General features: G+C 41.3%; 2 protein-coding genes across 3 annotated transcripts; one reads left to right on the top strand and one right to left on the bottom strand.

Annotated features, from left to right (window-relative positions):
* The first annotated feature begins 533 nt into the window (after positions 1 to 533).
* On the top strand, positions 534 to 13,205 carry LOC112553791 (alpha-aminoadipic semialdehyde dehydrogenase-like). Its single transcript, XM_025221237.1, is given in 22 exon segments — positions 534 to 1,051; positions 1,233 to 1,436; positions 1,782 to 1,860; positions 3,264 to 3,322; positions 3,540 to 3,620; positions 4,068 to 4,191; positions 4,975 to 5,107; positions 5,310 to 5,354; positions 5,584 to 5,661; positions 7,121 to 7,143; positions 7,146 to 7,177; positions 7,528 to 7,567; positions 7,937 to 7,978; positions 8,116 to 8,210; positions 8,564 to 8,648; positions 10,191 to 10,229; positions 10,232 to 10,296; positions 10,651 to 10,767; positions 11,367 to 11,464; positions 11,899 to 11,972; positions 12,135 to 12,210; positions 12,733 to 13,205. Coding segments are annotated over 21 exon segments (1,785 nt in total). The 5' UTR covers positions 534 to 1,051; positions 1,233 to 1,241; the 3' UTR covers positions 12,938 to 13,205.
* Positions 12,961 to 26,652, bottom strand: LOC112553788 (solute carrier family 22 member 8-like). Of its 2 annotated transcripts, XM_025221234.1 has the most exons (13): positions 26,039 to 26,652; positions 25,317 to 25,468; positions 24,515 to 24,744; positions 24,039 to 24,142; positions 23,393 to 23,519; positions 22,861 to 23,066; positions 21,823 to 21,986; positions 16,785 to 16,962; positions 16,376 to 16,510; positions 15,924 to 16,009; positions 15,243 to 15,360; positions 13,921 to 13,993; positions 12,961 to 13,729 (listed from the first exon to the last, which is right to left on the bottom strand). In XM_025221234.1, exons 2-13 carry the CDS (start codon positions 25,450 to 25,452, stop codon positions 13,529 to 13,531), a joined length of 1,758 nt encoding a protein of 585 aa, XP_025077019.1. In that variant the 5' UTR covers positions 25,453 to 25,468; positions 26,039 to 26,652; the 3' UTR covers positions 12,961 to 13,528. The 2 variants fall into 2 exon arrangements, with proteins under 2 accessions (XP_025077019.1, XP_025077018.1); XM_025221233.1 differs by lacking the exon at positions 26,039 to 26,652 and having other exon boundaries at positions 25,317 to 25,757.
* Positions 26,653 to 27,767: the final 1,115 nt, after the last annotated feature.

Here is a 27,767-nt window from a genome sequence, read left to right as displayed (position 1 = left end):
TAATCCACTTACCAGAAATTGGTCATGAAGCCTTTGTTGAAGCGAGACATTCGATGAGATAAAATCTGAGAAGAAGGGGAACTGCCAGGGTCGAGACTGGAACTGTTTTCCCGTCAGACAATGTTTCAAAGTACAGCACCCTTTCCTTTCTTTAGCAACCAGTAGGTGAGACAAACACAAATGTTTAGCTTAGTCACTGAGGATTTTTTCTAAACCGAGTATATTTGACGGCGCCATCGTTAGGACAACAAGGAAAGGACTTTCTTTGAAGTTATAAGTTGTCGGTAGCCGTGAGATCAGATCCCGTCCCCAACACACCTTTTTTTTTTTTTTACCTTCTTTTCCGTACTCCCACCCGGCTGGCCTCTTGGTGACGAATTATGGGTAATGATCAGTAATCATGTCGTCGCATGTGTACTGACGTGTTTTACTTTTAAAGAAGCGCCCGGCGCTGCTGAATTGTTTTTCCTCAACGTTTCCCAGGGAGTTAGGTTTTAATTGGTAGGTAGGTTAGAATAGATACGTTAGTTGTATGTGTACATTATGTAAATAAATCTGTCTTTGAACCTTTTTACCTGTGGGAGCGTGTCAGTGCGAACAAATTCTAGCGTGTCGTACGTGTGTCCTCGTCGAGTACGTGAATGTGTAGCACTAGCGCGAGTGAGATTAGTGTAGTCCGTGTAGTGGTGACACAGCAGCAGAGAGAACACGCATGAAGATCTGTGGAACTGTTGCACCGAAGACAAGAACTGCCTGCTTTACTTTACCAGACTAAAATTAGTGTTCTTTCGCGGACTCCAATATTAAGGTCGGGTGAGTTCGAGTGCGTGCATGGTGGATAGGAATAAAATATATATATAAAAAGAGCACAACGCGAGGTAACGATTAGACAATGCACCCGACGAAAGACAGCTAGAAATATTTTAGTGGAAAATTCTCCTTGGGAACTTCCGTCCTCTTCCCTGGAACACCATTAAAGATCAAGATCGATCGAACGGATCAACTGATTTGGCGCTATTATTGTGTGAGTACATGTTTCAATAAACGACAGGTTGGTGACTTATAAAACATTTTTATTACGCATCTTTGATGTCTTTTTTCAATGTTTTAATTAAGAGCTGTCACTGTCCTAAAAAGACTGTCATGGTTCTTGTGTATTGAAAATAAATAATGTTAGGACAGTTGCTTGCACCCATTCAGTCCCATTCCGATATGGTCAGCAAACATTGCAGCATCCTCAAATGGCCAGCGCCGTGGCACGACATCTAGGTCATCGCGTGCTGAAGCGATTTTTGTGGCATGCATTTGTAAATAGGAACTATTCAGCCATGTCTGGACTGTTAATAGATGATCCCAAATACTCCTGGCTCAAAGATCTTGGTTTGTCGTCGGACAACGACGGTGTCTACACTGGCACGTGGGGAGGCAGCGGAGAGGCAAGTAACAACTTTCGAGTCAGAGGTCAGGGATGGATGTAAACAGCTGACTTGTTAAAGGGGTTTCGAAGCAGTTTCATATATTTATAAATGCCTTTTTTTCTTCTGCGTTCATCGGCCCTACTATAATAATAACCTTTTCACGCATATTTCATGCATGAATATTGAATATTTATTCTAAGGACGGGGTAAAGGTCATGGTCAAATGGGTGTGATCCATTCACAGAATTTGATTGGCTTACACAGCGTACCTTGTGTTTGTGTGTTTGTGAGTGGGGGGGGGGGTAGTTTAAAGATGACGCGAGGAGTTGATTTGTTACTTTTTCTTAATTGATCTTTTGATAGGTGGTGTCATCAGTCTGTCCAGCAAATAATCGGCCAATCGCACGAGTGAGACAAGTAAGACAATATACTTAGAACCCTCGTACTCCTTATTTACATACATATAGACACTTGCGCCTCAAACTGTCATAATGAAAAAGGAAAGAAAGAGAAATGAAAAGGGTACGAAAATAGCACGAGCGGCGCCTTGAACGGAGGTATAACTAACCTCGCATTATATTTCTTCAACACGTTAGCACGTCAAGATGCCAAGATTGAGGATCTACTTTTATTAATCTCGACTCTACGTACCACTATCAGCCACAGTCTTAACGATGATTAAACATTTTGTTTTAAATAGTATTTCTGGCAAGCGCACTGAGCATTAGGCGGGGTAGTGTGCATTATTATTACTACGTTATCATTGACAATAATAAAGTGAATTTATATAGCGCCATGTCGCTTTAACAAACACATGCCCAAACAGAAAGACATACACGGACGCACGCAACATCAGATGCAAGATTGTTATCTATAGAATATCGATCGTATGGGATAAAAGCAATGTAGCCAGAAGTTACTCCCAGCTCCCATTTGAAAAGCAGTGATCAAGGCTTTGGGTGCTTTTTTCCTCATCACAATGCCAGACATAAACATGTCTAGTAGAAGTTTCTTTTTGGCTGCTCATAGAGTTTTGCAGATCAATGACTATGAAAAAATCATAATGAGTTCTGGAAGGAAAGCAATGCAAATCCACTGATATAATACGTTTTAACGTGTTTAATCTTTCATGAGTCTAAAATCCAAATGCTTTAATAAATCATTTTGGTATGGTAGTCTGTGACTATTGGACACACTGCTATAGTAATAATCAGTGAGCACAGCACCCAGCCAAGGCCAGGCACAGTAGTGCTTAACAAACACAAAGTAAAGAACAAAGTCCTGCAGCTTCTTCATTGCAGTTAATGAAAAAAAGACTTTGTCATTGCTTTGCTGGATGAAATCTTCTTTATAGACCAAGATGATTTGGTACAATTAAAATCTTCATACAGACTGAGACTGGGAGATTAGACAGTCATGGGATGCAAAGAGTTGTGTGCCATTACCAAACTATGATTCTGGTTTTGTATCAGTTAAAATTAAGGCTGGCAGGTTAGGCTCATGGCATTGTGTACCATCTGTGTAACCCATTTGTTTCTTAAAAAAGGTAGCAAATGTTTGGGTTCAGAATAACTAAGAAAATCTAATTGTAGTGATAGGAAGATTCCCATTGATGTATGTCCATAACCTAGTTTGCAGATGTAGGGTAAATATAAAGTATTTCTTGGATTTCTTGCTTCATGGAATGAGATTATATTTTCCCTATTACAACAATTATTTTTGTGACATCATCACTATTATCACACCACAACTTAATAAAAATGTCTTATGTTGTTGGAAAAGTAATTTATCCTGCTAAATTCTATTCAAAATGATGTCTGGATTGTGCTTCTATCTTCAGGGCAGCCACTGACTATGAAAAGGCCATACAAGCAACCAAAGCAGCTTGGGACGAATGGGCTGAGGTATATCTTTTACAGTCATCTAGAATAGCTTTAAATATAACTATTGAGGTTGATAAAATATGATGATTAGAGATGTTTATAACCATATCTAGGTGAAAAGTAATTGACACCCTTGTCTTCTCAAAGATATTTTCCCTACTGAAACATTTTCATGACGTCTTTGCTCTGATAAAAGTTTATCGCTACTGTCTAGCAATTAAAACATTTTGTTCTGCAGATACCTGCTCCAAAAAGAGGAGAGATTGTAAGGCAGATTGGAGAAGCCCTTCGAGCTAAAAAAGCTCTGCTTGGAAAGCTGGTTAGAAAAATTAAGTATTTTTTCAGTTTTGTTTTTTAAAGCCAAGTAATGATATCATTTCATGTCTTATAATATGACACAGTATGACGTACACATTATTTTAGTTGTAAATATTTGATTCCCTTTAGCACACTATTTTGCTGGTCCTAAAAATAGACTGTAGAGTATGTTCCAAAGTACAAGATGATTATTGGTAGAGAAAAACACTTAATGTGGACAAGGCTAGTACTTCATAACATCAGATAATAATGAAACAGTGTCAGCGTACAACATGATATGCTGTAAACAGTATAATGATGTTGTAAACAAATGATTTATAGCTTTATGATTTATGTGAAATGACTTTAATAGGTTATGTTAGCCTAATTCTTTTGACTGCTGTATAGCAGTGTGCAGTCTACCATCTCGTCCTGTTAAATCGTACCCTAATTTTTCTGATTGCTGTAGGATTCATTGGAAATGGGGAAAATCCTTGCTGAGGGTGAAGGAGAAGTTCAGGAGTATATTGATATCGCTGATTATGCTGTTGGACTTTCTCGCATGTTCGCTGGCCACATTTTCCCATCAGAACGTGAGTGATGTCTGTGCCACAGATGCATTAGGTGGAGTTAGGTACTAGTGTGCTATACCGCATCTAGCTTATGTAGAGGACCGGTAGGCCAGCGTTGTTGTTAGTTTTGGCGGGATCTGCTAGGGCATGGTGAGAGATGGCAAATTGATTGCTATGGAGATGCCAAATAGCGGTGATTGGCTGGGTGCGTATGGTTCCGCCGTATCAGAGCATCGGGAGGTATATCAGAAGCTCCGATCTACGATCGACGCAGCCGTGACCATTGTACGAGAAATAGGGTCGCACACCTGCTGACTGTTCCTGCCTTTTTGGTTCGAGTGTTGAACTGTTGTTGTCACCATACAACCCCACCTTACCACTCGGTTACACTTATATCACTTTATGTGGGTTGAATACATAGCATGTCATCCAGCATACAATTCTCATGCTTGACACCATAATCAGCTTTCTCTTTATGTACTCTTACACATATACTTTTTATAAATTAGCTAACAAACTGTACACATTGTCTTTTATGATATCCTTTTATGATATCTTTTATGATAAATGCTCACTAGATGGACTGTAAAGATCATATAAATTTGGAAGGTTTTATGACTGATAAATTGTCTTTTCCATCTACATTCTGCTTCTTCTTCAGCATTTTCACTAATCAATTTTCCCACAAAGTCATAGATCAAAAGCCATTCAGCAGCCAGTCACAAATTGTGTACATGTATTCATGTGTGTGATGTGTGAGTGAGCGAGAGAGAGCAATTGATGTATACATATTTTATTTTTTAGGAAGGGGTCACATGCTTTTAGAACAGTGGAACCCTCTTGGAACCGTGGGTATAATTACAGCTTTCAACTTTCCTGTGGCAGTGCATGGATGGAATGCCTGTCTGGCACTTGTTTGTGGAAACACTGTGGTTTGGTAAGATGTTTGTGTTTAACATCATGCCAGCAACTAAGACTGTATCACAGCGACAGTGGTTTGATAAGACTTAGAAAAGAGACTGACATCACTTAACACTAATCTCACATGGCCGGTCACACACCCTCCTGTAACAGCTGTTATCCTTTTTCTGCCTCTTGTACCTTACACTGAAGTCTGAAATACCTGTTCATTATTTCAGGAAAGGAGCTCCAACTACGCCTCTTGTGAGTGTAGCTGTTACAAAGTAAGTACCTGGCTTATAAACCTTTTAATCATGTCCAAATTATATGGCCCACTTTTCTCACAAATAAAATGAAATTTTCTTAAGGATTAACTTTAAAAGCCTTTGTAGTTATGACTGTCAGTTTTATGCTACTTCTCTTTCAAGAGAGATAATCGGACTGCATTATTTCACAAGGATTATCCTGATTTCAGCAGTTTTGCTTTTTTTTTTTCAACTCTTTTTCCTGAAGGATTTTGGCATCAGTGTTGGAAACCAATGGAATACCAGGAGCTGTGTGTTCATTGGTGACTGGTGGAGCTGATATTGGGCAAGTAAATGAATTGATGCTGCTTGCACATTGCCATCCATTCATTCTTTGTTCCTTACCTTACCCTTTATTTCTTCTTCTTTGTCTTCATTGTGCTTTTATGTGTATGACTCATGAGTGACTTGAAATGTTCATCCCATGGCTGATTTGTTGGAAGCACAGGTATGCTAATCTTAAACATGAAAAATTAAATAGGTAGAAAATATCTGTCTTGTAGCTAGCCTGTTAGGGACGAAAGGGTTAAGTTATCAACTTTAAAAGTGGCTGAAATAAAATTTATTGTTTTCAACAAATTGATATTATGGAATTGAAAGTGATTTGCAATAAACTGGAAAATAACTATTTGCAATAAAGATTAGATTTTATTTGCCTCCTATAGATTGGGCTTCATAATCTAGCTTTTGTCTCTTCTGATAATAAGGATTTATACAGCATCTTTCCAAAGATTTTCTCATAGCGTTTTACATAAATCATACATATACTAAATCATCAACAACCATGCACCCATATTCACTTAAACAGATATGCTCATTTCCACAACAGGCACTACTCATACAAAAAGTAAATTACAGACATGCATTATACATGCTCATGGTCAGAACAGGGTCGCAGTGAAGTCGTAGTTCAGAAGAGATGTGTCTTAGGTTTAGACATATAGGAGGCAAGAGAATTGGAGTGACAAAGGCTGATGGGTAGTCTGTTCCAAGTTGATAGGGCTTGGAAGGAGAAAGTCCTCTGTCCATATGTCTTTGTCTTAGTCAGTGTGACTTGCAGAACTTGGTGTCAGAAGATGAGCAAAGATGTCATACGGGCATATAGATGGAAGTTAGCTGTAGAGGTACCGAGGACTAGTGCCACAAATGTTGGAGTAAGTTAAAGTGTAAAGTTTGTAGGCTATATAGTCAATGACTGGCAGCCAGTGAAGAGACCAAATGATAGGTGATATATGTTCACATCTAGATGGTTTGTAGACGAGGCAAGCAGTGTTATTCTGGACCCTTTAAAGTCTATCAAGAAGATTCTTGAGAATTTCAGCTAAAAAAGAATTACAATAGTCCATCCTCAACAGCATAATGGCACAGATTAGAGTTTTGGTTGCATCGGTGGTGAGATATAATGATGAATGGTACCGATCCTACAATCCCGGCATATTTCATGTCTTAGTTAAGACTTAATGATTGGAAATTAGGACCTGCTGTGATGGTTACAAGTTAGGGATCATGTGATCATCAGTGGGTCATACCAGTTGAGCATGACCAATTTTTAAAATGTTCATGGCATATGAACATATAGATGCAAATGGCATCAACCTTACATAAAAGGTGCTTACATAAATATTATCAATTTTAATGCTGGTTTGTTTGCACTTAATTTATTATCTGGCAAATGATATAATTTGTTAAAAAGAGATTGAGAAAACTGCAACTCTTTTTTTTTTTTTTGGTTCTTTCATTTTCAGCACTTTGATGGCTCAAGATGAGAGATCAATCTGTTGTCCTTCACAGGAAGCACACCAGTATGGAAATAACTTTTAGTGTTGGTTTTTTTAGTCATGTGTGACTTAAAAATTTGAATTCACAATATATTTCATTTTCTTATTTTTTTTTTACATTTGTTAATTTTTCTCTTTTGATGATGCAGAGAAATGGATTTGCAGCAAGTTCATCTAGGAACTGCTAATTTTAACTGTTTTCATTATTTATCAGTTTGACTTATCTTTATTCTTAGATTATTTTTCTCATTTTATTATGTCTTTGGACTCATTTAATTTTGTTCCTAAAATTGTATGGTCCATAGCAGGCTTCAAATTTTCCTCTCAACATCTTGTGTATGATTAACCCATTTCTAAAATCTTATTTTATGTAGGTAGGACACAAAGTTGCCATGATGGTTCAAGAGAGATTTGGTGAGTTGTTAAATCCTTCATGTTTGTTTTCAGTGGCTACTTAATGAGGTGCTAAAGACTGGAACCTCTTTAGTAAATTTTGTGAAATTTTTAAAGATATTTTAAGAATGTATATTAGTAGGCATTGAAGAGAATTTGCTCATAAAGACTATATATTGCACAATAGCTTTGATTTAAATAATTTTTTGGTTAGAGGACTTAGCGCATAGGGCATGAGTATTTATGGCATAATACTGGGTGCTATCATATCATAACAGACAGTGAAGAGGGTTGCATGCTTCTTTAGTCAATAACCAGAGCCTTTGTGTTAAAACAAGATAACACTTGAAAGGAACTTGCCTTGAATTGTTAAATTTTGGTTATTTACAGGAAAATTTCTTTTGGAGTTGGGAGGAAACAATGCAATTATTGGTAAGTATGCTTAACTTCACCTTGAACCGTCATCTTTGCAAAAGTACATGGTTTACATAAATAGTAAGCCTTATCGACATATGAAACTAACAATCTGTTAGCTCAAACAAAAGTGCATAAGAATGTTTTTCTTTCAGTAAATGAAGATGCGGACCTGGAAATGGTGGTTCGCTCAGCAATCTTTGCTTGTGCAGGGACAGCTGGTCAGCGTTGCACAACAGCTCGTCGACTGGTTAGCATCTCCTAACCTCTGATTTTGAAGTTCATTATCATAAAGTACTTTTATGGTCTTTGGTATATTGAGTTAAAGCTTTCCATTTCTCTCTGTTTTGTGCAGCTTTCTTATACTGTGCCATATTATGTTTTTCATCTCTTTTCTTCCAAAAATGTATTTACAGAGTGAAATTATAGTCATCTATCACTGATTTACAAACTTTCTGGCTGCTATGATTCATATGAATTTTATGATAATTTTTAACTTAAAAAAAAAAACGAACCCTTTAACTTCGGATGTTGGAGTATTTATGTCTTAAATAATTTGTAATATAAAGTGTTTGCTGTCACGGAACTTCTTGCTTGCAACAGATTCTGCATGAGAAAGTACATGATGAAGTCGTGGAGAGACTGAAGAAAGCCTATGCACAGTTGCGCATTGGTGATCCCCTGGAGGGTAAATAGTAGTAATAATAAATAATAGTAGTAATCTTAATTAGTAATAATAAGTAAGAAGAAGAAGAATTTTTATGTTGGGCCTGGTTATAGCTAGAAGCTGCTCACCCCATACACACACACGTATGGAAGGGAGTGAATTTGTTAAGTAAGGTGTGCACAGGCCGCTAGCTGGGAGACCTACTGACGGATGCAGAATAGGTCTGACTGCCACATCTTCACCATAGCTGTGTCTCATCATATTCCCCCAAAGACTGGTCACAGATGTAGAGAGAATCTGTTAAGTATTTTTGGAAAAGTGTTTTTTGAAAGTTCCATGTGTCTATGTATGCTTCAAGTATGGAATTATAAACTGTGTCCAAATACTTCTAAAGAACACGTTCCAAAAGTGGAAAGGGAGAGCTTATCAGTGCCGAGCAGAAAGGCATCCAGAGATCGCAGCATCTGTGATCGTTTTTACTGGTGAATTAGAGTAGGTACGGTAGGTGGTCAGGAAAACTACTACAACAAAGGAAGGCTGCTTGTATTCGGTCCGTGCCCTAACCCCCAAAAATCAATGAAAGTCATTCCCATTAAATCACTTGGTCAGTGGTATTGGATGCTTCAGAGAAGTCCAGAAGAAAGGCAGTAATGAGACATCAGCATGGGCAAATGCATGTAAGAGATCATTCACCACTTGAACTAAAGCTGTCTCAGTGTTGTAGAACATACTTGACCCACTTGCCAGGATTGACATCATTATCTCCCACATGAACCATGAGCTTCTGCAGAACAGCATGTTCAAGTGCTTTAGATCAAAAATAGATCAGACACTGGTTTATAGATTTTCAGTTCATCAAAATTCAGACACAAAAGCTGCCATGAGTAAAAAAAATTTAAAAACACTTTTATTTGAGGTGGACTAAAAAGGGCAAATTAATTTTTTCCTTGGGTCTCCGGATTTTCTTTAATACGTATAACTTAAAATATGAAATTGTGTGGGACCTTAGAGTGTTCCAAGTTCTAAGAGTGCACCTCACACTTTTATATTTTAAGTTATCAAATAAACTTTATTGCCTGTCTTATAAATTAAACAGAATTTACTTTATCTCTCTTCCTATTCTTAGCCAAAAATATTTTGCATTGTTATTTATATTTTGCATTGCATTGTTGCATTAAAAAAAACATGATATAATTGTCATTTAGCTTGAGAACCCTGAGCTATGATGATTTGTGTTTTAAAAAATGGCTGTTATTGTCTTTATGTAGACAGTGTTTAGCACTTTTCTAATGAAATATAGTAAACACAGTTGGTGGATATAAAGTTCATTCTATATATGTACATAAATACTGTACTATATAAATATTGTTATCTGCAGAGGTGCCAGTCGTTTCTAAATTATAATTCCATGTATTATTAAAGTTGATTTGTATCCACATTTCTGCCAATATCAAGTGAACTAAACCCTTTTGGCTGATACCAGTTGCTTTCTGACATAACATAGCCTTGGCATCAGTCTAAATTGTCCTCCACTCTGACTGACATCTCCAATATTTCCATCAGTAGGAGTGAACTATGGACCACTTCACAGCTCTCAAGCAGTGTACTATTCAAGGCAGCTATTGTTGATGCTTTGGCTCAGGGTGGAAAGATTGAGCATGGAGGCAAGGTATGTTTACCACCAATAGCAGCACCAGTTTTCTGTTGATTTATTGACATTTCTTTACCCACTTGGTTACCTCAGTTTTTATCTCATGTCATGTAATTACTTACCTCCTTGGGAAAAAAAGTCAGCTTTATAGAAACAGGTGCACAGTGTAAATATATGAAAGCTCAGAGAGTGAAAGGTAAATTCTTTTTTGTGAAAATCTCATAATTATGTTGAGAGACTGTATGAGTGTGTCATTCGATAAACATAATTTCTTGTATCGCAAATAAAGCAGCATATAAGAAATAAACATTGTTTGAATTGTTCCTGTTTGGCATTAGCCTAGTTGTTTTTAATGCTCCATTCAATTCACAGGTGATTGATCGTCCTGGATATTTTGTGGAACCCACAATCATTTCTGGTCTAGCCCACAATGCCCCAGTGGTGCACAGAGAAACATTTGCTCCTATTGTTTATGCTTTAAAAACTAAGGTAAGAGAACATTCTCTGCATGTGCATATCTATGTGTGCATACATGCACATGTACACATGGATGTCAGATTGCATGTATATGTGATCGAGTGGGGGAGTAAACTTCCTCCCACACATTCAAAGCAGGCGCAGAAACAGTGCTGGCAGAAAAATCGCATCCTTTACTCTCTGCAGCTTGACTCTAACCTCCTCACATCCTGCTCGTCTCTTTTCCTTTTATGTCATTACAACTGACATCTCTCTCCCCTTTCTTGTCTCAGCTCTGCCTTTATATACCTCTCGGAAGGCTTAACTTGCCGTGATGCTTCTGTAAGGTTGGAGCAATTAGGAGCTTTAATCCTAGCCAGCATGCCGAGTTTCCTTTTCTGCGATACCTCAGCAGGTTCCACCAAAAACTAACAACAAACGCTGGCTTACTGGCCCTCTACATCTATGTAGAGAGAATTTGTTGCATAAGTGTGCCTTTTTGTTTTATTGCAATTTGTTTTTGTCAGTCGCCAACAAGCAAAGTATTATAGATTATGTTTTGTATAATAGCTCGCTTTTGCATGGGAATTTCATGAAATCTTCCTCCATAGAAAGTTTTGTGGTTATGTCAGAGTCTGCAGGAAGCCATTTCTTGGAATAATGAAGTCAAACAGGGACTTACCAGCAGTCTGTTCACAAAGGACCTGGCAGATGTTTATCGCTGGATTGGGTAAATCTTGTGTATTTTTCATGATATAAAACACTATATATATATTATTAGATGGGGTAATTGCCTAAGGTGTTCATTTTATAGTGATATGGAGTTATTTTAGCTTCACTCGCAGTATTATCCCCGAAACTAGTGTCAACCCATACATGTACTTCATTGTCTGAAATATGAATTGAAAAAGATAGCACTCAATATTGATATGTATATACATATGTATTTGGAGGTTCATTTTCATTTATCTGTTGGCTATAAGCCCAGGGGCATTTTTTTGGACACCAGGGTTGAAGAGTGTGCTGCTATTGAACTAATCATGTTTTGTCTTTTGTTTCTTTAAATATACTGCTTTAAATATACACAAGTGTTTAAAATTGTTTTTGATATTGCTCCTCAGTCAATAATCTTTTTTTTTATTATTATTTTTATCAACACTACAGCCCTAAAGGATCAGACTGTGGCATTGTGAATGTCAACATTCCTACAAGTGGAGCAGAGATAGGTGGAGCATTTGGTAATGCCCTTTGTTCATCTACTTAAATGATACCTGAATAAATTAAATACAGTGTTATACAAAGCTAGTGCACTAATAATACAATATTTTGCAGAAATGTTAGTAAAATTATTTCAGCAAAACTTGCATTGAATACTCTAATTTTGTTTCATGCATCGGCAGGTGGAGAAAAGCACACAGGAGGAGGTAGGGAGTCTGGTAGTGATTCTTGGAAACAGTACATGCGTCGGTCTTCCTGGTTTGTAGCAGTCTTACTGTATTTTTCTTTCTCTGTGTGTGTTTATGTGTGTCACTCGCTTTCTTTCAGTAGTTGCCATGCTATCAGACCGTTGCTTGTTTCTCAGAAACCTGATCTCAGTGTTAAGCTATATTGATGTCATGATAATTATGGTGAAGCCCCGAATCCTTGTGTTTAGCACACTGGACTGTGAAACAGAAGGTAGTTGGCGGTTTGAGGCCTGATTACTTCATGACTGAAAAACTCTATTTGCTCACCCAGCAGCTACTGAGCACAAATGGCTACCTGATTATCAGGGAAGATACATGCAGTGGAAGAAGAGGGTTGGGTTCCATCTTCCTCATATTGTGGCTTAGAAATGGTGAACCACTTAATTTCAATGCCTTTGGTCTTGGGACTCTTTTAAAATTATTTATGATGTGGTATAGTAAATGTGACATTCAATAAATAATTTATATTATTAAAATAAAATAATTACTATTAAGTATTTGATAACATGATTTTATTATTTTCTCCCTTTAGCACAATTAACTTCAGCAAGGAGCTACCACTTGCTCAGGTATCAAGTTTGAGTGAATCTCAGTCAGCTTGTTGGCTTCTGCACATAACACACACACACATCTACTGTATTTTCTTATGGAAGATATTTTTTCTTTGTGACTTGTCTCTGAAAATTGTTTTTTTTTTTTTGGGGGGGTTGACAACAGAAGAAAAAAACGAACTGTGATTAATTTGTTATTAACTCTTTTCTTGAATGAATTCTACAACAGTGGCTTTTGAAATTTTGTATTTGAACAAATTTGCTGGCTTTTGAAAGATTTTTTTTATTTTAAAAAAAGCTTTTTGTTGCTTTTGTCTATGTTGCAATGAAGTCAGTTTGGTTATCCCAACAGCTGTTACACCTTTCTACACACAAGTTATCAGTTTATATCATATCTTATCACTGTTTTACAAACAGAAGGCTACTGATTAATAAACAAGTGTTGTCAACATCAGTGTATCTTTATCATGCTATTATGAGTGATAGCGATTCTCAGTCCTATTTGGGGAATGTGAGCTCTTCATTTTTTTTTTTTTTAATAGTTATTTGTGTGAAGGGTTTTTGTGTATTTTTTGTGGGGTTTTTTGTTGCAGACTGCAAACTTTCTTGTTTGTCTGCTTATGTCTACGATCTCTCAGGTAGGCAAGTGTTCACTGTCAACATATAACCTGAATAAACTCAAGGCCTTCTACAAGAGCATATTATCTACATTTGTGTACCTAAATTTGTGTGCAGTTCACACCCCCATCTTGGTCACATGCTAACTTGCATTTGGTGCTACACATCCTTTTGGGTGCTGACAGCTTTCTTTGGTGCTTGAATATTGGCATTTCTCGCCTCTTTGTACCAAAGTTTAATGTCAGCAATGTCTCTGGGTAGTTCTCTGCCCTTAGTTTCTGGCAGGAATCGGAAGAATGCAATAGCAAAACAGCACATTGTTCCACCAATCACTCCAGGTGCCCACTTGACCAGCTGTCCCTGTCAGTTTATATAAAACATACAGTCTGGATTACCAAAAGATAAAAAAGAAAATAGCTTATAAAGTCTGTAACATGTCTGATATACGCATCACTAGGATGAAAACGTGCTTCTAAATCGCTTTTTATTATGAAGTGTTTTATGAACATTCAGTTAATAGAAGCACACAGATACTGGTGAGAGATACTTGCCAAATTTTTCATGAATGGAGCGACCATTCCTCCTATACGACCCATGGTGGATGATGTGCCAAGGGCTTGCTGCCTGCAATAAAACACCAAAAACATTTAAAAACAGAATTATCCTGTAAATGAATATTGGCAGGAAACATTGTACAAAACTGCTTTAATGTTTCTGCTACAGCCTTTTGGTTAGGGACTGTAGATCTAGAGTTGTACATATCTGCACCACTTCAATTTGTAATTCGAAGAGTTTATATAGCTTGACTTTCCACGGGAATCTTCATAATAGACTCTAGGAAACTTTATGAAGTGTCTGGAAATGATAATGTAGAGACATAGTATAATTGAAGCAATTTTTATTTAAAGACCTGTTGGTGAGGAATTAGAGAATGAAACAAAACCCCAAGAGCATGTTAAAAAAAAAGTACCCAAAAAGGAAACACAAGATTAAAAAATGACCCCTGAACTCTGCACAAAAGGGAATTATGATAAAATTTCAGTTTTGAGCTGAAAACTAATTCTGCTTCATGATTTCATGTTTAAAACGTCTTTTCTTTAAAATGAAATAAATCTCAACAGTACTAGAAGCACAAGGTCACTCACTTTGTCTGGTGCTAACACACTTCAAAAATTGCATTTTTTTTAAACACTCACTTGATTTGATATTAAATAATACTTTTATTACATTTTACATTTACTTTTTTAAACACCTTCTTTTGTATTGAAACCATTCAGCTTAATTACTATTAAAATCTTTTAATTTTTTTAAACTGAAATACACAGCATTGCTAGAAGTTGTAGTGATCATCATTCCTACAATGATTTCTACAGGAGAGGTTGAGCAAAAGTCTTGCCTTCTAATGAACATTTTTATGAAAGCTGAAATTTAATGTCTGAGCAAATGACATGCCACATGAAGAGGAGATAGGCAGGAAGCTTCGCATCTGGCACTTCTTTTATCTTTGACTTGATTCACCACTACTTTATTGTTTACCTGTGGACCTTAGTCTAAAGATTATTTGCAAACCATTTTTTCGTTAGGTCATTGCAGAGGGAGGGGTTAGAGATCACACTTTTCCCAGGGTCAGCATTTTGTGAGGGCAGTGCCCATCTCTCCTTGCTGCTTATCTTCCCCAACTTTGTATGAAGTCAGGTACCCATTCATAACAGGGGGTTAGTTCTTTGTACTACACGGGTTTTGCACTAGCATACATTTGGGTTTGGGTGTCAGCGCTCTAACCACAGGTATCTGCTTCTACCTGTAGACCTTACCTCACATTATTGGGGAAATATTCTGGTGTATAGAAAAACAATCCACCTGTAGATCTTACCTCAGATTAGTCGGGAAGTATTCTGGTGTGTAGAAAAACAATCCACTGAATGCGGCTGAGCCTCCCAACATCCCAAACATGGCAAAGACAGCAGAAAGTGTACCCACTATGTATATACCTGACAAACGGAGAACAAGTATTTGTTGGCACAAAGTCAATCAAGCTGTTGTAATAGCTTCATTCGTGTGTTTAAAGCAACCCTTCTTGATCAACTGTCTTAACATTGCGATAAGGCATCAAAGCTGTCATCAGGAATGCAAGATGGTGGTAATTAAGAAAGCACAGCCGCATGAACAACACCTATGGCGTCTTTGGAGAGGATTGTGGGAAAGTTTGATAGCCTCCACTGTGGTTGATCGCCTGGATCCTCTGTAGTTTGCTGGGATCACCGCGCATTGAGCGCATCTTTGTGATGCGGATACTAGCGCGCTACAAAACTACATCATCATCATTATAGTTTGCCTACAAGCCACATGGGGGGGGGTATTTGATGCCACTCTCACTCTTGTAGATGCTATCCTACAACATGGATACCTCGGGCACCTATGTTCGGGTCTTCCGTGGCATTCTCCGTAGTAGGTTCCTATGCACGTGTGAGAAGGTGTAGGTGTGCCTTTGTGTTTAATGTATCTCTGTCCATTGTGTGTGTATATATATACTCATGTTTGATTAGAGACATACCACTAAAGGGTCTGCAGGTGGCGCTAGCGAAGAGACTGACAGCAGTGAAGGCATACGACATCTGAACGCTTTTCTTTCGACCAAATCTGGAAAAAAAAAACTCTTGATAGAAACGGAGTTTATCAATAAGCCTTAGAATGTACTCTTTGTAACACCCTGGTTGATACAAGGTTTTACTTTTATGCCTGATCATTTTTCTTTTATTTCTGTGAGTGAAGCACAGTGTGCCGGCGACCCTGTTGTTTATTTTTTATTTGCTATGCCGCATATGAACCCCTCCCCCCCCCATTCGATCAACCCTGAGCCTCTGGCCTTCCACTTGGCCCACTGGATGGCCGGACTTTATATTTTGGGTTTTCTGGGTCAGGCAGAGGGGGGGGGGACTGTTTCTGGAGTATCCGGAGACGATAATGTCAATAGATGCTTAGCATAATTGAAGCTAATTTTAAGACCTGTTGATGAGGAAGTAAAGGATGATACAAGATGGCATTTCCATCACGGCTGTTAGGAAATAGTTCAGGTATGGGTCCCCAACGTACGACGTAGACGTCATGTAGAGGGTGAAGAAGACAAACGCTACGGTTATCCTGCAACATCAACACAGCCTGGAACTCGTTTTTGTTGTGTGTAGTTGGTTTCCTTGGCGTCAAGCTTTGTTCAACATCTTTGTGAACTTTTATCATTACTAACATATCGTAGTTTATGTTAGAAAACAAATCCTCCACATGCGTACAGAAACAGAGAGAAACTCGATTCACTCATGTGAACTCTTCTGAAATATGTTTTGTGTCTGCATGTCCTGCCTTGCCCGGAATTGTAATGAACTAAAGCCACGAGGACTTGTTGTATGGCCGAGCTTACCATGAGTAGTAGGTGACGAAGGCGTTGATGAGGAGACGTTTGTGGCGGAAGATGTCGAGGACGGTCAGCGGCCGCGTGCGTTGTCCGAACTGTGTGGTGACGTGGCCGCTCAGGTTCTTTGCCAGGTGAGAACTCACCACTTCAGTCGATGCGTTAGTAACCGACAGGTGAGCACTGTCTGATGAACATGAGAGGAAGTTAGGAGGTGTTCAGCGCTCCTCACATCCGGGCAACAACTATTCTCATTACAGAATTTATAACTTATATAACAGAATTTATAACTTATACTGCCTCCAGACTGATTTCTATTTCTAGGTGACGAACTCCACATCAGTTTCCTTCTCAGTTCTAACACCTACCGCGTATAGAGACAGCACGTAAGCTGATACACACGCCATCACAACCGCAGCCACCTTCAAATGCTTCCTCTGATATTTTTTGTCCCCAATGCCTGACTTTTTTGTTTCTAATACCTGGCGTGTATCCCTCTTACATACAGCTCTCTCACAGTGAATATTTTCCCTTTGCTCTCATTGCATTTCTTTTGATCCACGAAAAGGCTCACAGATTTCAGTGAGTGAAAAATCTTCAAGGGCATTTCATATACTTATACATGTACAGTGGAACCTCGGTTAACGAACTTAATCCGTTCTGGAAAGCTGTTCGTTATCCGAAATGTTCGTTATCCGAAACAATTTTTTCCATAAGAAATAAAGGAAATAGATTTAATTGGTTCCCAGCCCCTGTTGACTCGCTAATATTTGAAAGTTCAAATCAAATCAAAATCAAAACAGACTTTATTGTCTGCCCAGGAGGACAGAAATTTGTCTTTGCTCACATACCCATACAGACATTTAACACACAGTTAGGAGTAAAAGTTAGGAGTAAAATAGTGTTGATTGCACCAGTCCATCAAAGCAGTGTATGTTTATCCTAACAACAAACCTTGGGTGACCAAGGGCCTAAAAGCACTGCTGAACAAAAAGAAACATTTGTTCATCACGGGCAGAAGCCCACGACAGAAGATTAGTACATTAGAGAGGACCATGATGCTATCCGTTGGGTGGGCAGAGGCTCTACGAGCATACTAGTTAGTCCGCTTTCAGTAGTTTGCCGGTGGACCAACGAGTGTCGACGAGATTGAAACAGAGGTCGAGTTAGCTCTCGCCATAAACCCGATGTGTCAGAATGCGGCTCGTGGTTACATCTTGAGCTCGCTGGAGGGACCTGCCAGACGTCGAGTGTTGATGCTTCCGCATGACGCAAGAGATACGCCGAGAAAGATCTTGGGTGTCCTAGTGGAGGCGTACGGCGAACGGAAAGATGTCGACATCAGTGCCACAGCAACGTGATGAGGTGGTCGACGAATACGCCGCGAAGCTCCAGAATTTAAGCAGGCGAGGTAGAAGGCGGCGCAGAGCGTCGAAGTGGCGACGAATTGACACCATCTCGGGACTGCAGCCCGACCGGTCAGGGGAAAGTGACTGCCCCCGTCGTCCTTAACAGGATGACAGGGAAATAAAGTGTAGCTGGCCTGACTGGAAAGTGTCCGACGGCGGAGGTTGTCATTATGGCAGTTGAGTGATGGCGTTGCTCGACACCGGCAGTGAGTAACGACGCGGTCACTGACGAGTGGGCACGAGGGCACATACAGACTTACAGCTAAAACAACTCAGGAGTGGCGGTGGTGGACATGTTTACGGCCAGCGTCTGAGGACGTTCCTATCTGGTGGTCAAGGACCTGGTCGATGTGGTCACAAGTGAGCGCAGGAGGCGCGTGTCGCTTCTACTAGGGAAGAACGTCCTTGATCGGATAATGGACTCTACCGCAGATGTGGCGCAGGCAGTACAGGCAGCCGTGCATGAAGCTCATCTTGAGAAGACATTGTCAACAAAAGGACTGGCTAGGGCCGCTGGCAACACGCCCGTTCCAGGATGCCAATGGTCTGACGTCCACACCAGCCACTTTCCAGAGGTTAATGCAGACCACCATGCCGAACTGTTTAATTTCAGTCCTTCTTGTGTACCTAGACGATCATTTGGTATACTCCAAGATAAAGGACATTCAACTGCGGGGGCGCCATACCTTCAGGATGAGACAGTGAAGAGGAAACGGCCAGGGTGGTATGCTACTCTTTCCAAACCATCACCACAGAACTCTTGTGACAATGCCTGTGGTGCCAGAAGTAACAGTGTCTGTGGTGTCAGATGACAGTACCAGAAATGACAGTCCCTATCGTGTCCGAACCGCGCAGATCGCAGCGACTTACCGCGAGACAGGCAACAAACTCGCACAAAGTGTAGGATGAAACAGTTCGTGCGACGCTATGCCATGGCAATATGAATACCATGGATATATTTTTAGTTGCGGTGATCGGTGACACCGTAGATGACACGTACGCATTGATCAGTTGTTATTTTGCTAATTGTTCATTTTTCTTCAACTTTACCGCGGCTGCGTCCAGAAATGTCATTGACAAGAATGACACACGAGGTGATGGCTGACAATAGATGTCAGCACTCACTCTTCTTCAGTCTCTGTTTGATTCCTCCTGAGTCCTTGTGCCTTTATTTAGGATGGTGATGGCTGCTGGCACGAAGGACCTCTGTAGGCAGCTTCCTTATGCGTGGTACCTTATAGCGCCTGCCTGAGGGCAACAGCTGGAAGCTGGTGTGGAGAGGTGTGTTCAGGTCCGAAATGATGTTATGTTGCCATCCTTCTGACTGCATGAAGGTACAAGTCAGAAAGTGGCAGCTGTGCTGACCAATAATTTTATTTGCCTGGTGGATGATTCTGGCCAGCCTTGCCTTGTCTTTGACTAGTAGATGACCATACCAGGCAGCGATGTTGAATGAGAGGATGCTCTCAACAAGAGACCTGTACACAGTCTCCAGCACCCCAGAGCTGACGTCGAAGCTGCGAAGTCTCCTCAGAAGGTACAGCCGTTGCTGGGCCTTTTTGTACACTTGGTTCACGTGATCACTAAATGAGAGCTTTCCGTCGATCACTGTACAAGGTACCTAAACACAGCAGCCCTCTGCACCTGCTGTCCCTTGATTTGGAGTGGTGGGAGAGAGGGGTTGTGCCATCTCTTCCTTCGTAGGCTCTTCCAAAGGCCATCTCCTCCGTTTTGTCAACGTTCAGATCCAGAAAGCTGCGGTCAAACCACTCCTCCAGCTCCCCCACACAGGCAGGTACTGTGACAGGGACTGCTCGTCTTTCAGGCAGCCCACAAGGGCCATGTCATCTGCATATTAACAAGTTTGAGAATAGCACTGTTAATACTAATCCCATTTGTATATACAGAGAACAGGATGGGGAAAGCACACATCCCTGAGGGGTACCCGTGTTGAGGATCTGCTCATCTGACAGAATCATTCCATCCACTGACAAATAAACTCCGTCAGACGAGCTGCTGGACCCTATAGTACCTGTCGGTGGAACTCTGAAACCCACCCTCTGTGGTCGGTCCTTCAGGAATGATCTGATCCATAGAACTAGGCCAGTGTTGACATCCAGGTCTAGTAGGCGCTGTACAAGAAGGTGTGGCTGGACCGTGTTGAAGGCGCTGGAAAAGTCCATGAACAGGACCCGAACATAGGTGCCAGAAGTGTCCAAGTGTTGTAGGATAGTATTTAAAAGCGTGAGAGTTGCATCAGACACCCCCCTGCGTGGCTTGTAGGCAAACTGCAAAGGATCCAGGCGATCAGCCATGGTGGGGATTAACAATCTTTCCCACAACTCTCTCCAAACATTTGGCCACAACAGACGTGAGAGCCACAGGTCGAAAGTCTTTCAAGTTGGTAGCATGAGGCTTCTTTGGCACTGGTATTATTGTGGATGTTCTCCACACGCGGGGGACACTATGAGAGTCAAGGGAGAGCTGAAAAGTCTGGTAAAAACACCACTCAGCTGACTAGCACACTCTTTGAGTACTTTGCCTCTCACGTGGTCAGGTCCAGGGGCTTTACGTGGTTCACATGAGAGAGAATTCTGACAACATCTCCCTCACAGATGGTGACAGTGGCCGCGACAGTGAAGAACAGATATTTTCTGCTTCATTGCTGAAGTCTCTCACATCAAACCGCGCGTAGAAAGTGTTGAGCTCATTAACAAATGACACTGGGTCATCACACTTTACTCTTTGTGTCTTGCGTTCTCTACCCATCATGGTGTCCAGGCCCTTCCAAGCATCTCTTGCGTTGCCCTCAATTAATTAAGTTACAGGCTATATAGGTATTTGTTTTAATGAGAACAGTTATAATGCAATATAAATGGAGTTAAATAAACATAAAAACATTAACGAAACCATTTAAACATCAGAAAACTTGCCGTTTTGACGGCGTCGTTGGAAGCAGGTGTGGGGAGGAAGGGGTGGAATTACTGTTGGATCCCCCCTCCATGAGCACGTGACATTGTAAAATCGGGGTTGACTTCCCTTTTCTGTAGCTTTGAGGTTAAAGTAAAAAACTTGTCCAGTGTCTGTTGCTTCTGCCTTTTTTGTAAAACTCTTCGGTAATACGACATCACATATCCGACAGACGCATGCCACCTTCATACTTTAAAATCATTTCCTGTTTCAATTCATTTGTTGGCCGCTTTCTTGTCATTACCTCACTACTATTAATTGCTCTTAATCTTCTTTGGAGCCATGATTGAGGATTATCTTATTAAGATAAAGCACAACAATCACTAAATAAGAAGGATGCGCATAGATAAGGAACGACCGAGCGTAACTGTGTCTCGAGCGCGAATGATGACATGCTGGTCGGTCACGTGTGGTTCACGTGGCTGTTCGTTATCCGAAATTTTGTTCGCTATCCGAGACAAACTTCTAACGAAATTTTTGTTCGTTAACCGAAATATTCGCTATCCGAGGTGTTCGCTAACCGAGGTTCCACTGTATATATATATGAAGGATATACAAAGCCATGACTAAACTGGCAGACTATTCTGACAGGCGGAAATGAGTCAAATATTCTCTTCTTAACGCACATTCAAAACATATACATATCAAGACGCACGTGCCTCACCTACCGCCCTCCGAGTCCGAAGACGAACTGAGCTGCTGCCACCTGTCGGGGTTGTCCAGGATGCTGTCGATGTTCTTACCGTTGATACGTGCAGCGCGTCGCAGCATCTGAAGAGCGTCCTCCACTTTGCCGTTGGCCGCCAGCCACCTGAACGACTCGTCCACAAGCCTGGCCCGCGGTGACAAGACAATAGGCATTGGTGACGAGGAGAGAACAAGACAGGAGGCAGCAGGTGACGAGGGGAGAACGAGACAGGAGGCAGCAGGTGACGAGGGGACGACAAGAAATGGAGTAGTGTGGTGTAGTAAGGACGAGAACCGCTGTGCACTGATGCATGACATGACATTTGTTGAGGAACTAAACGTGACCCTACTGCTGTTTCACTGGCTGGAATTCATCCAGTACTTGACATCAAGGTGTAATTCTTTGCTTGCAGTACTAGACACTATATTGATGAAATTACTGTCATCACTTATTCAGCTTTAATTCACAAAAGTGGTTGCATTTTGTCAAGACCTCTTTTTTTTCTCATTCACTGTTAATATTATCATTTTATTTATTTATTTTTGGTCAGCGTTGTTCATTCCTTTATTCCGCATGATGTCGGTTTTGCGTGCAAGTGGGAGAATTCAAAGGCCAAGTTACAATCCTTTCGGCGAGTGTGAATGTCTGTTAGGTGAACTTCTAATTTTGCTCTGCCTTATTTCCAACACTCTGAGATAATACCCCCAACCCCTGTCTGTCCTGGATTTACAGGCCTGCAAGCATCACAGTGCCAGAGGTCAAACCCAAAGTCACACAGATCGACAGGTGAAGGAAAAATTTGGGGAAAATAGCACCGTGAACTGAACTGAGCTCAGACAGAGTTGGGGGGAGAGTCACTCTGGTTGACCTTTAACATATCAGACAAACGACATGACCCTCAGCAAAGCATTACCTTGTAAAGGTACAAAACTTATGGCAGTAAATTTAGTTCGCTGTCTCCGGACAGAGTGGAAGACAGTTGGACAGAGAGGTATAGTGTGACCTCACAGAACCTCACCAGAACTGCAGGAGGAAGGTGAGGAGGGAGACGCCCGACAAGGTGTACTGCAGCACGCGCCACGAGGCGTGACGTAACAGGAAGGCAAAGAGCGCCATGCTGGTGGTGCCGACAGCCCAGAAAAGGTTGCTCACCACCACGATCAGGACTCGGCTCTCTAGGGTGAACAGCTCGATACCCATGGTGGCCACTCCAGTGACCACCCCCTGTAAAGGAAAACGCACTCACTTCACGTATGTTGAGGTACGTGAGTTCTCGCTTTTCCTAAAATGTATTCTAGAAAAATCTTGGAATTTTTTTCTAACTCATCTCATTTCATAGTTACTTTTTTTTTTTTTTACAAAAGTCATATTTTCAACAGTGCGTATGACTTAATATAGCGTATAACACAATATACCATAATATAATGCAATAGTAATGTAGAACATGTAACATAGCAGTAATACAATAACAATACATAACATGTAACATAGCGTTTACAGGTGTAGATTAAAAATAGTTCTTTGTAAATGGAGAGAATTGTCGCTCCTACCTGTTGGAAAAATCCGACGACGACTTTCAGCACCGCGAAGATAGGGTAGGTAGGGGCCAAGCCGATGCCCACCCCCACCACAAACAGTCCCAGCTGAGAACCCACCAGCACCCGCTTACGTCCAAACCTGTGACGCATACACAGCCATCCTTCCATGAGGACGAGAGAGAGAGAAAAAGGACAGACTACAAGAAAAAGTTTAAAGATGGGGAAAAAAGGAGAAAACTTCCGAGTGTTAAAGATGTGACCATGTCACACGCCACATGTCACTTTTAGCTCCCCCTACTCCCTGCTCGACCAACATGTCTGTTTCTGTTTTCTTGATTTGTTTCGTGCAGTTCTATTACACTACATCTACCAGTTCCATTCTAGAAATGTCCACAGTCTACAGGTCATGGTAGACAAGCTGTAACAGTGTAAAGCACGTCGGTCATCTCTTGTCACTGAACGAGGAGAGTTGTTTCTTTAATTAGCCTCGTGAGTGCAACGGACTTCAGTCTCACCTCGTTACTGGTCAATTCAACCGGTAAAGTCATCTTTTACAGTCAGTCGTCTGGACTGACCTTTCTGTCGTCTGGACTGACCTGTCTGTCGTCTGACTGATCCGTCTGTTATCTGGACTGACCTGTCTCTTGTCTGGACTGACCTGTCTGACACCATGGAGGCCACAGAGGCTCCCAGTGCCTGCCCCAGGACGACAAGAGTTTGTGCCAGGCTGACCAGCAAGTAGCCGCCACACACCAGGTCAAACTGCACACAATTCCACGGTGGACGCCATCACACAGGGAAATATAATTAGCACCTAGCTGATTGATTGCTCCTGATAATATTACAGGTACAACATTACCACCTAGCTGATTGTTTGCTCCTGACGAAGCACAGTGTTTATACTGAGTGATATTACAAATACACACCTCATACCACCTTGAGTGACGCCTGCATTGCAAGTATTAACGTGCTGCTCATCCGAGAGTTAAAATATTTGTTCGCCCCCAACAAGAAGAGACAGTTTCATCCTCTGTGTGTGTCTGTGCGTGAAAGTGTCAATGTAAGTTAACCCCTTATTTCCCGAGATTTCTATTTCTCCATTCTATCTGCTATGAACTGGCGGGAAGCAGTCACCTCGGACATGAAGGACGCATCAAGGCTGAGGTCGTACTGGTAGCCATACAAGCACCCGTAACTCCTGCTGTGGTGCCGGCTGTGGTTACCTCCCCCAGTGGTGTTGGTGTCCAGTCTGATGACACACGTGTCGTAGGTCACAGAACTGGAGTTCCATGGGATCTCATCGCTGCCGCCCGTGAGATGACTGCTGTTGATTGGCGGTGCACAGTGAAAGGGAACATCTCTTCCTATGGCGGGGGAAAACCGTGCAGGTGAGAATCACGTGACATGTTCGCGACTTGCAGGGTTGCGGGACTTACGATAATTATCGTTCAAGGATGGAAAGCTGATTGCAAATCTTCCGTAAATATTTAGTAGGTCCATCCTTCGTAAACGAAATTACAAAACAATATTTTTACATTTTGTATATAAAATCTTTTTAAAAAAAACCTGTGGATTGTTCATTCCGTACTTACGCCACGTAAGGCAATACATTAGTTACTTTCCGAAAAGAGTTAGACATCTTTTGAAACAGTTGGTCTAGAAATAAACTTTTAAAGCATGATTAATCTAAGTTTGGAAAAAGGATGTATACAAGCTGTTCACATGTCACGATTTGGTCATACTGTGCAAAAGCTATCATGTGACCAATTTGTTAATGACAATGACACATGTGACCACGAACTAATATCCCTATACACATCCTTGATGTGACGTACCTATACTTATTGCACAATACCTATAAGAGCTATGGCAAGACCCACACTATCTTCAGTTTACATGAATCATAGCTTGTGAATGACATGTAAACAGCACTGACCTGTGAAGATGTTAGCAAAGAGCTGGTAGGAGGCTCCCAGTGAGCCGAGACAGATGAGGACTAGCTGGGTCAGCTGGTAGCGGCCCTTGGCTCCCAGAGCTCGCAGCAGAGGGTCCACCTCCACCCCGGTCTTCATGGCGCGAGCTCGGGCTCTGTCAGCAGACGACGGGTAACTCAGCGGACAAGAGTGATATTCCCGGGCCAAACACAGACTGGTGCTGGCAATATAGAGTCGTGGTGGTGACGTAGAAGGTGGCTGTGTATGAGTGTATCACTACGCGAATGACGCACCATGAACCTAAGTCGGGGGTCAAGTTCAGTCTACCCCCACCTCCCGGTGCCATCCAGGGGCTTTGACGTCACAGCAATCACAACGGGGTCAACAGCATTAATTAATCCGTTTGTCACAAGCGTGGTCGGGCAAAACCTAACAGCCATTAGGATTTTACTTTTTTTTCGTTTCAAAGCAGACACCAGTCCAGCTTGAACCAACCCTGACCAGCACGTACGTCGACAAAGAGCAGCATAACTGTAACTCTCGTAAGTTAATCAACAATTGATGGTCGGCTGCATACAAAATCCGTGTTACAACAACAGACATAAGATACAATGTTAAGATGCAAACTATACATGGAACAATGTAACCAGCTCGTCATAAAAAATTAATGTAAATTAGTTGTCAGAAAATGTAAAATAGTGGGTTGATAGAGTTCGCTACTTACCGCTGGTTATTTTTGCTGATTTTCAAGACGATTGGCGCGCAGTTCGTGTGTGAGATTGGTACTCTCTGACCTCTTACTGCGGATACAATCGTGACGTCACCACGTTGAGAGTACGTACACGAATCACTGAGTGTTGTCTATCAAACATCCAGATTTCCTTACTCATCGCTCACAAGACCCGAGGCACCTCCTTTGTCTTCCAAAACGTTTGGAATCGTTTGCTCATCACGCGAGGCAGAAAGTGCTTTTACCAAACTCTCTGGTACTTCTCGCTCGTCACACACAGGGCACGTGACATTCAATTACAACGTTTTTGGAATTTCTTGCTTAAAAAAAAAACTGAGCGCTGTCTACCAAACCTCATAGCACTTCTAGTTTGTAGGGGAGAGGGGTGCAAACCTGTAAACCCCACAAAGACCAGCTTTTGTCCTTCTGTGGCGATAGGTTCCAGCGACTTGGAGATAAGACTTTTGAGGTCAGCAAGCGGGTTGTTGCTCACAAAGAGCAGATAACTCTACGTGCAGTGTTTATCTGATGTGATGACCCGATACAGTAGTCAGTCGACCCTCTCTCCTGCAAGTTTCTACTTATTCTGGGACACATTGTGCTTGTGTGATGCAGAAAATACTGTAGACAGCAGTGTGCAAGGCTGAGTGTCACGGACGTTAGTGACGTCATACAAGTTTTCGAACGACCGTCGGTGTGTCAGCAACACGTGCCCAGCTCTACCGTCAGTGTTGTTGTCTGAGGGCTGTCTGTGAGAAAAAGTCAGAGAACGACTCACCAAATAAATGGCGAAAGCCGGCTGCCTACCCCCATCCGTTCACGTCACACGTCTGTGCTTCTAGAGTTACGGCGCCTTTAGTTTTTGCTGTTCCACCATGAAAAGAGACATCGTGCATTTCCCAAGACTGCCTGCACCTTTCGTGTTTGTTTAATCTCCTCCTGCTGTGCTCGCACGTGCAAGCCTTGCTGCATCACGGTGACATAGCGGTCAAGCACTTTGTCGTTAGGTGAATGAGGTTTCGGGGGTTCAGGTCTCTAGCGACATACACCTGTGTACACCTGGCTAGACTATGGCTGGCCTTGACATGGCCTGAATTCCTGGCATCAAATCTCTCCCCTTATTACCTTTCGCATTCCATCCCCTCCCCGCAGAAGCCAACAATTATTTTTGTCAAATGAGTGAAACACCTAATGTCGGGGAGCACATGACAGCAGTGCCTCAGGCAGGCAGTTCTTTGGCTTGCAGGCAGGCAGTTTTTTTTACCTCCGACATGCAAACAATTGTAATTTTACAACTCAGGGAAAACTAGCACGTGCATATGCGTGGGTGGGTGTAACAGAGAGATATACACAGGGCATGTGCAGGGCTGTGCTACACCCTAGGTAAAAGACAAATACCGCATTTTCTCCCCACAAAAATTGATGAGGCTTTCGTGTAATACATGGACTGAGAAACCTGCGTGGTGAAGTCAACCTACAAGCAGAGGAAAGGTATCCTGCAAATGTCTTTTATTAAAGTGATATTTCCCCCCAACACTATTCATCGATTTTTTTTATTAAAAAGGCAATTTTTTTCACACACACCCTCCGTGACTGCAACTTAAGCGACTGCCTAGCCTGCCTAATGGTAGAACCACCCATGGATATACAGCCCAGTTCATGAGAACGTGGACGAAAGAAGTGCTAAATTATTAAAGGTGATTTAAATAATAAATTCAGTCAG

This window comes from Pomacea canaliculata, linkage group LG13 (genome assembly GCF_003073045.1).
Source record: "Pomacea canaliculata isolate SZHN2017 linkage group LG13, ASM307304v1, whole genome shotgun sequence".
In the NCBI taxonomy this organism is placed as follows: Eukaryota; Metazoa; Mollusca; class Gastropoda; order Architaenioglossa; family Ampullariidae; genus Pomacea; species Pomacea canaliculata.
This window is presented reverse-complemented; position numbering and strand designations above follow the sequence as displayed.

Coding starts and splice junctions, on each gene's coding strand:
- LOC112553788 (XM_025221234.1), bottom strand. CDS start 25,452: ATGAAGACCGGGGTGGAGGTGGACCCTCTGCTGCGAGCTCTGGGAGCC. Junction 24,745..25,316: donor CTTTGCTAACATCTTCACAG/GTCAGTGCTGTT, acceptor CCCCCGCCATAG/GAAGAGATGTTCCCTTTCAC. Junction 16,511..16,784: donor TTCGTCACCTACTACTCATG/GTAAGCTCGGCC, acceptor TTGATGTTGCAG/GATAACCGTAGCGTTTGTCT.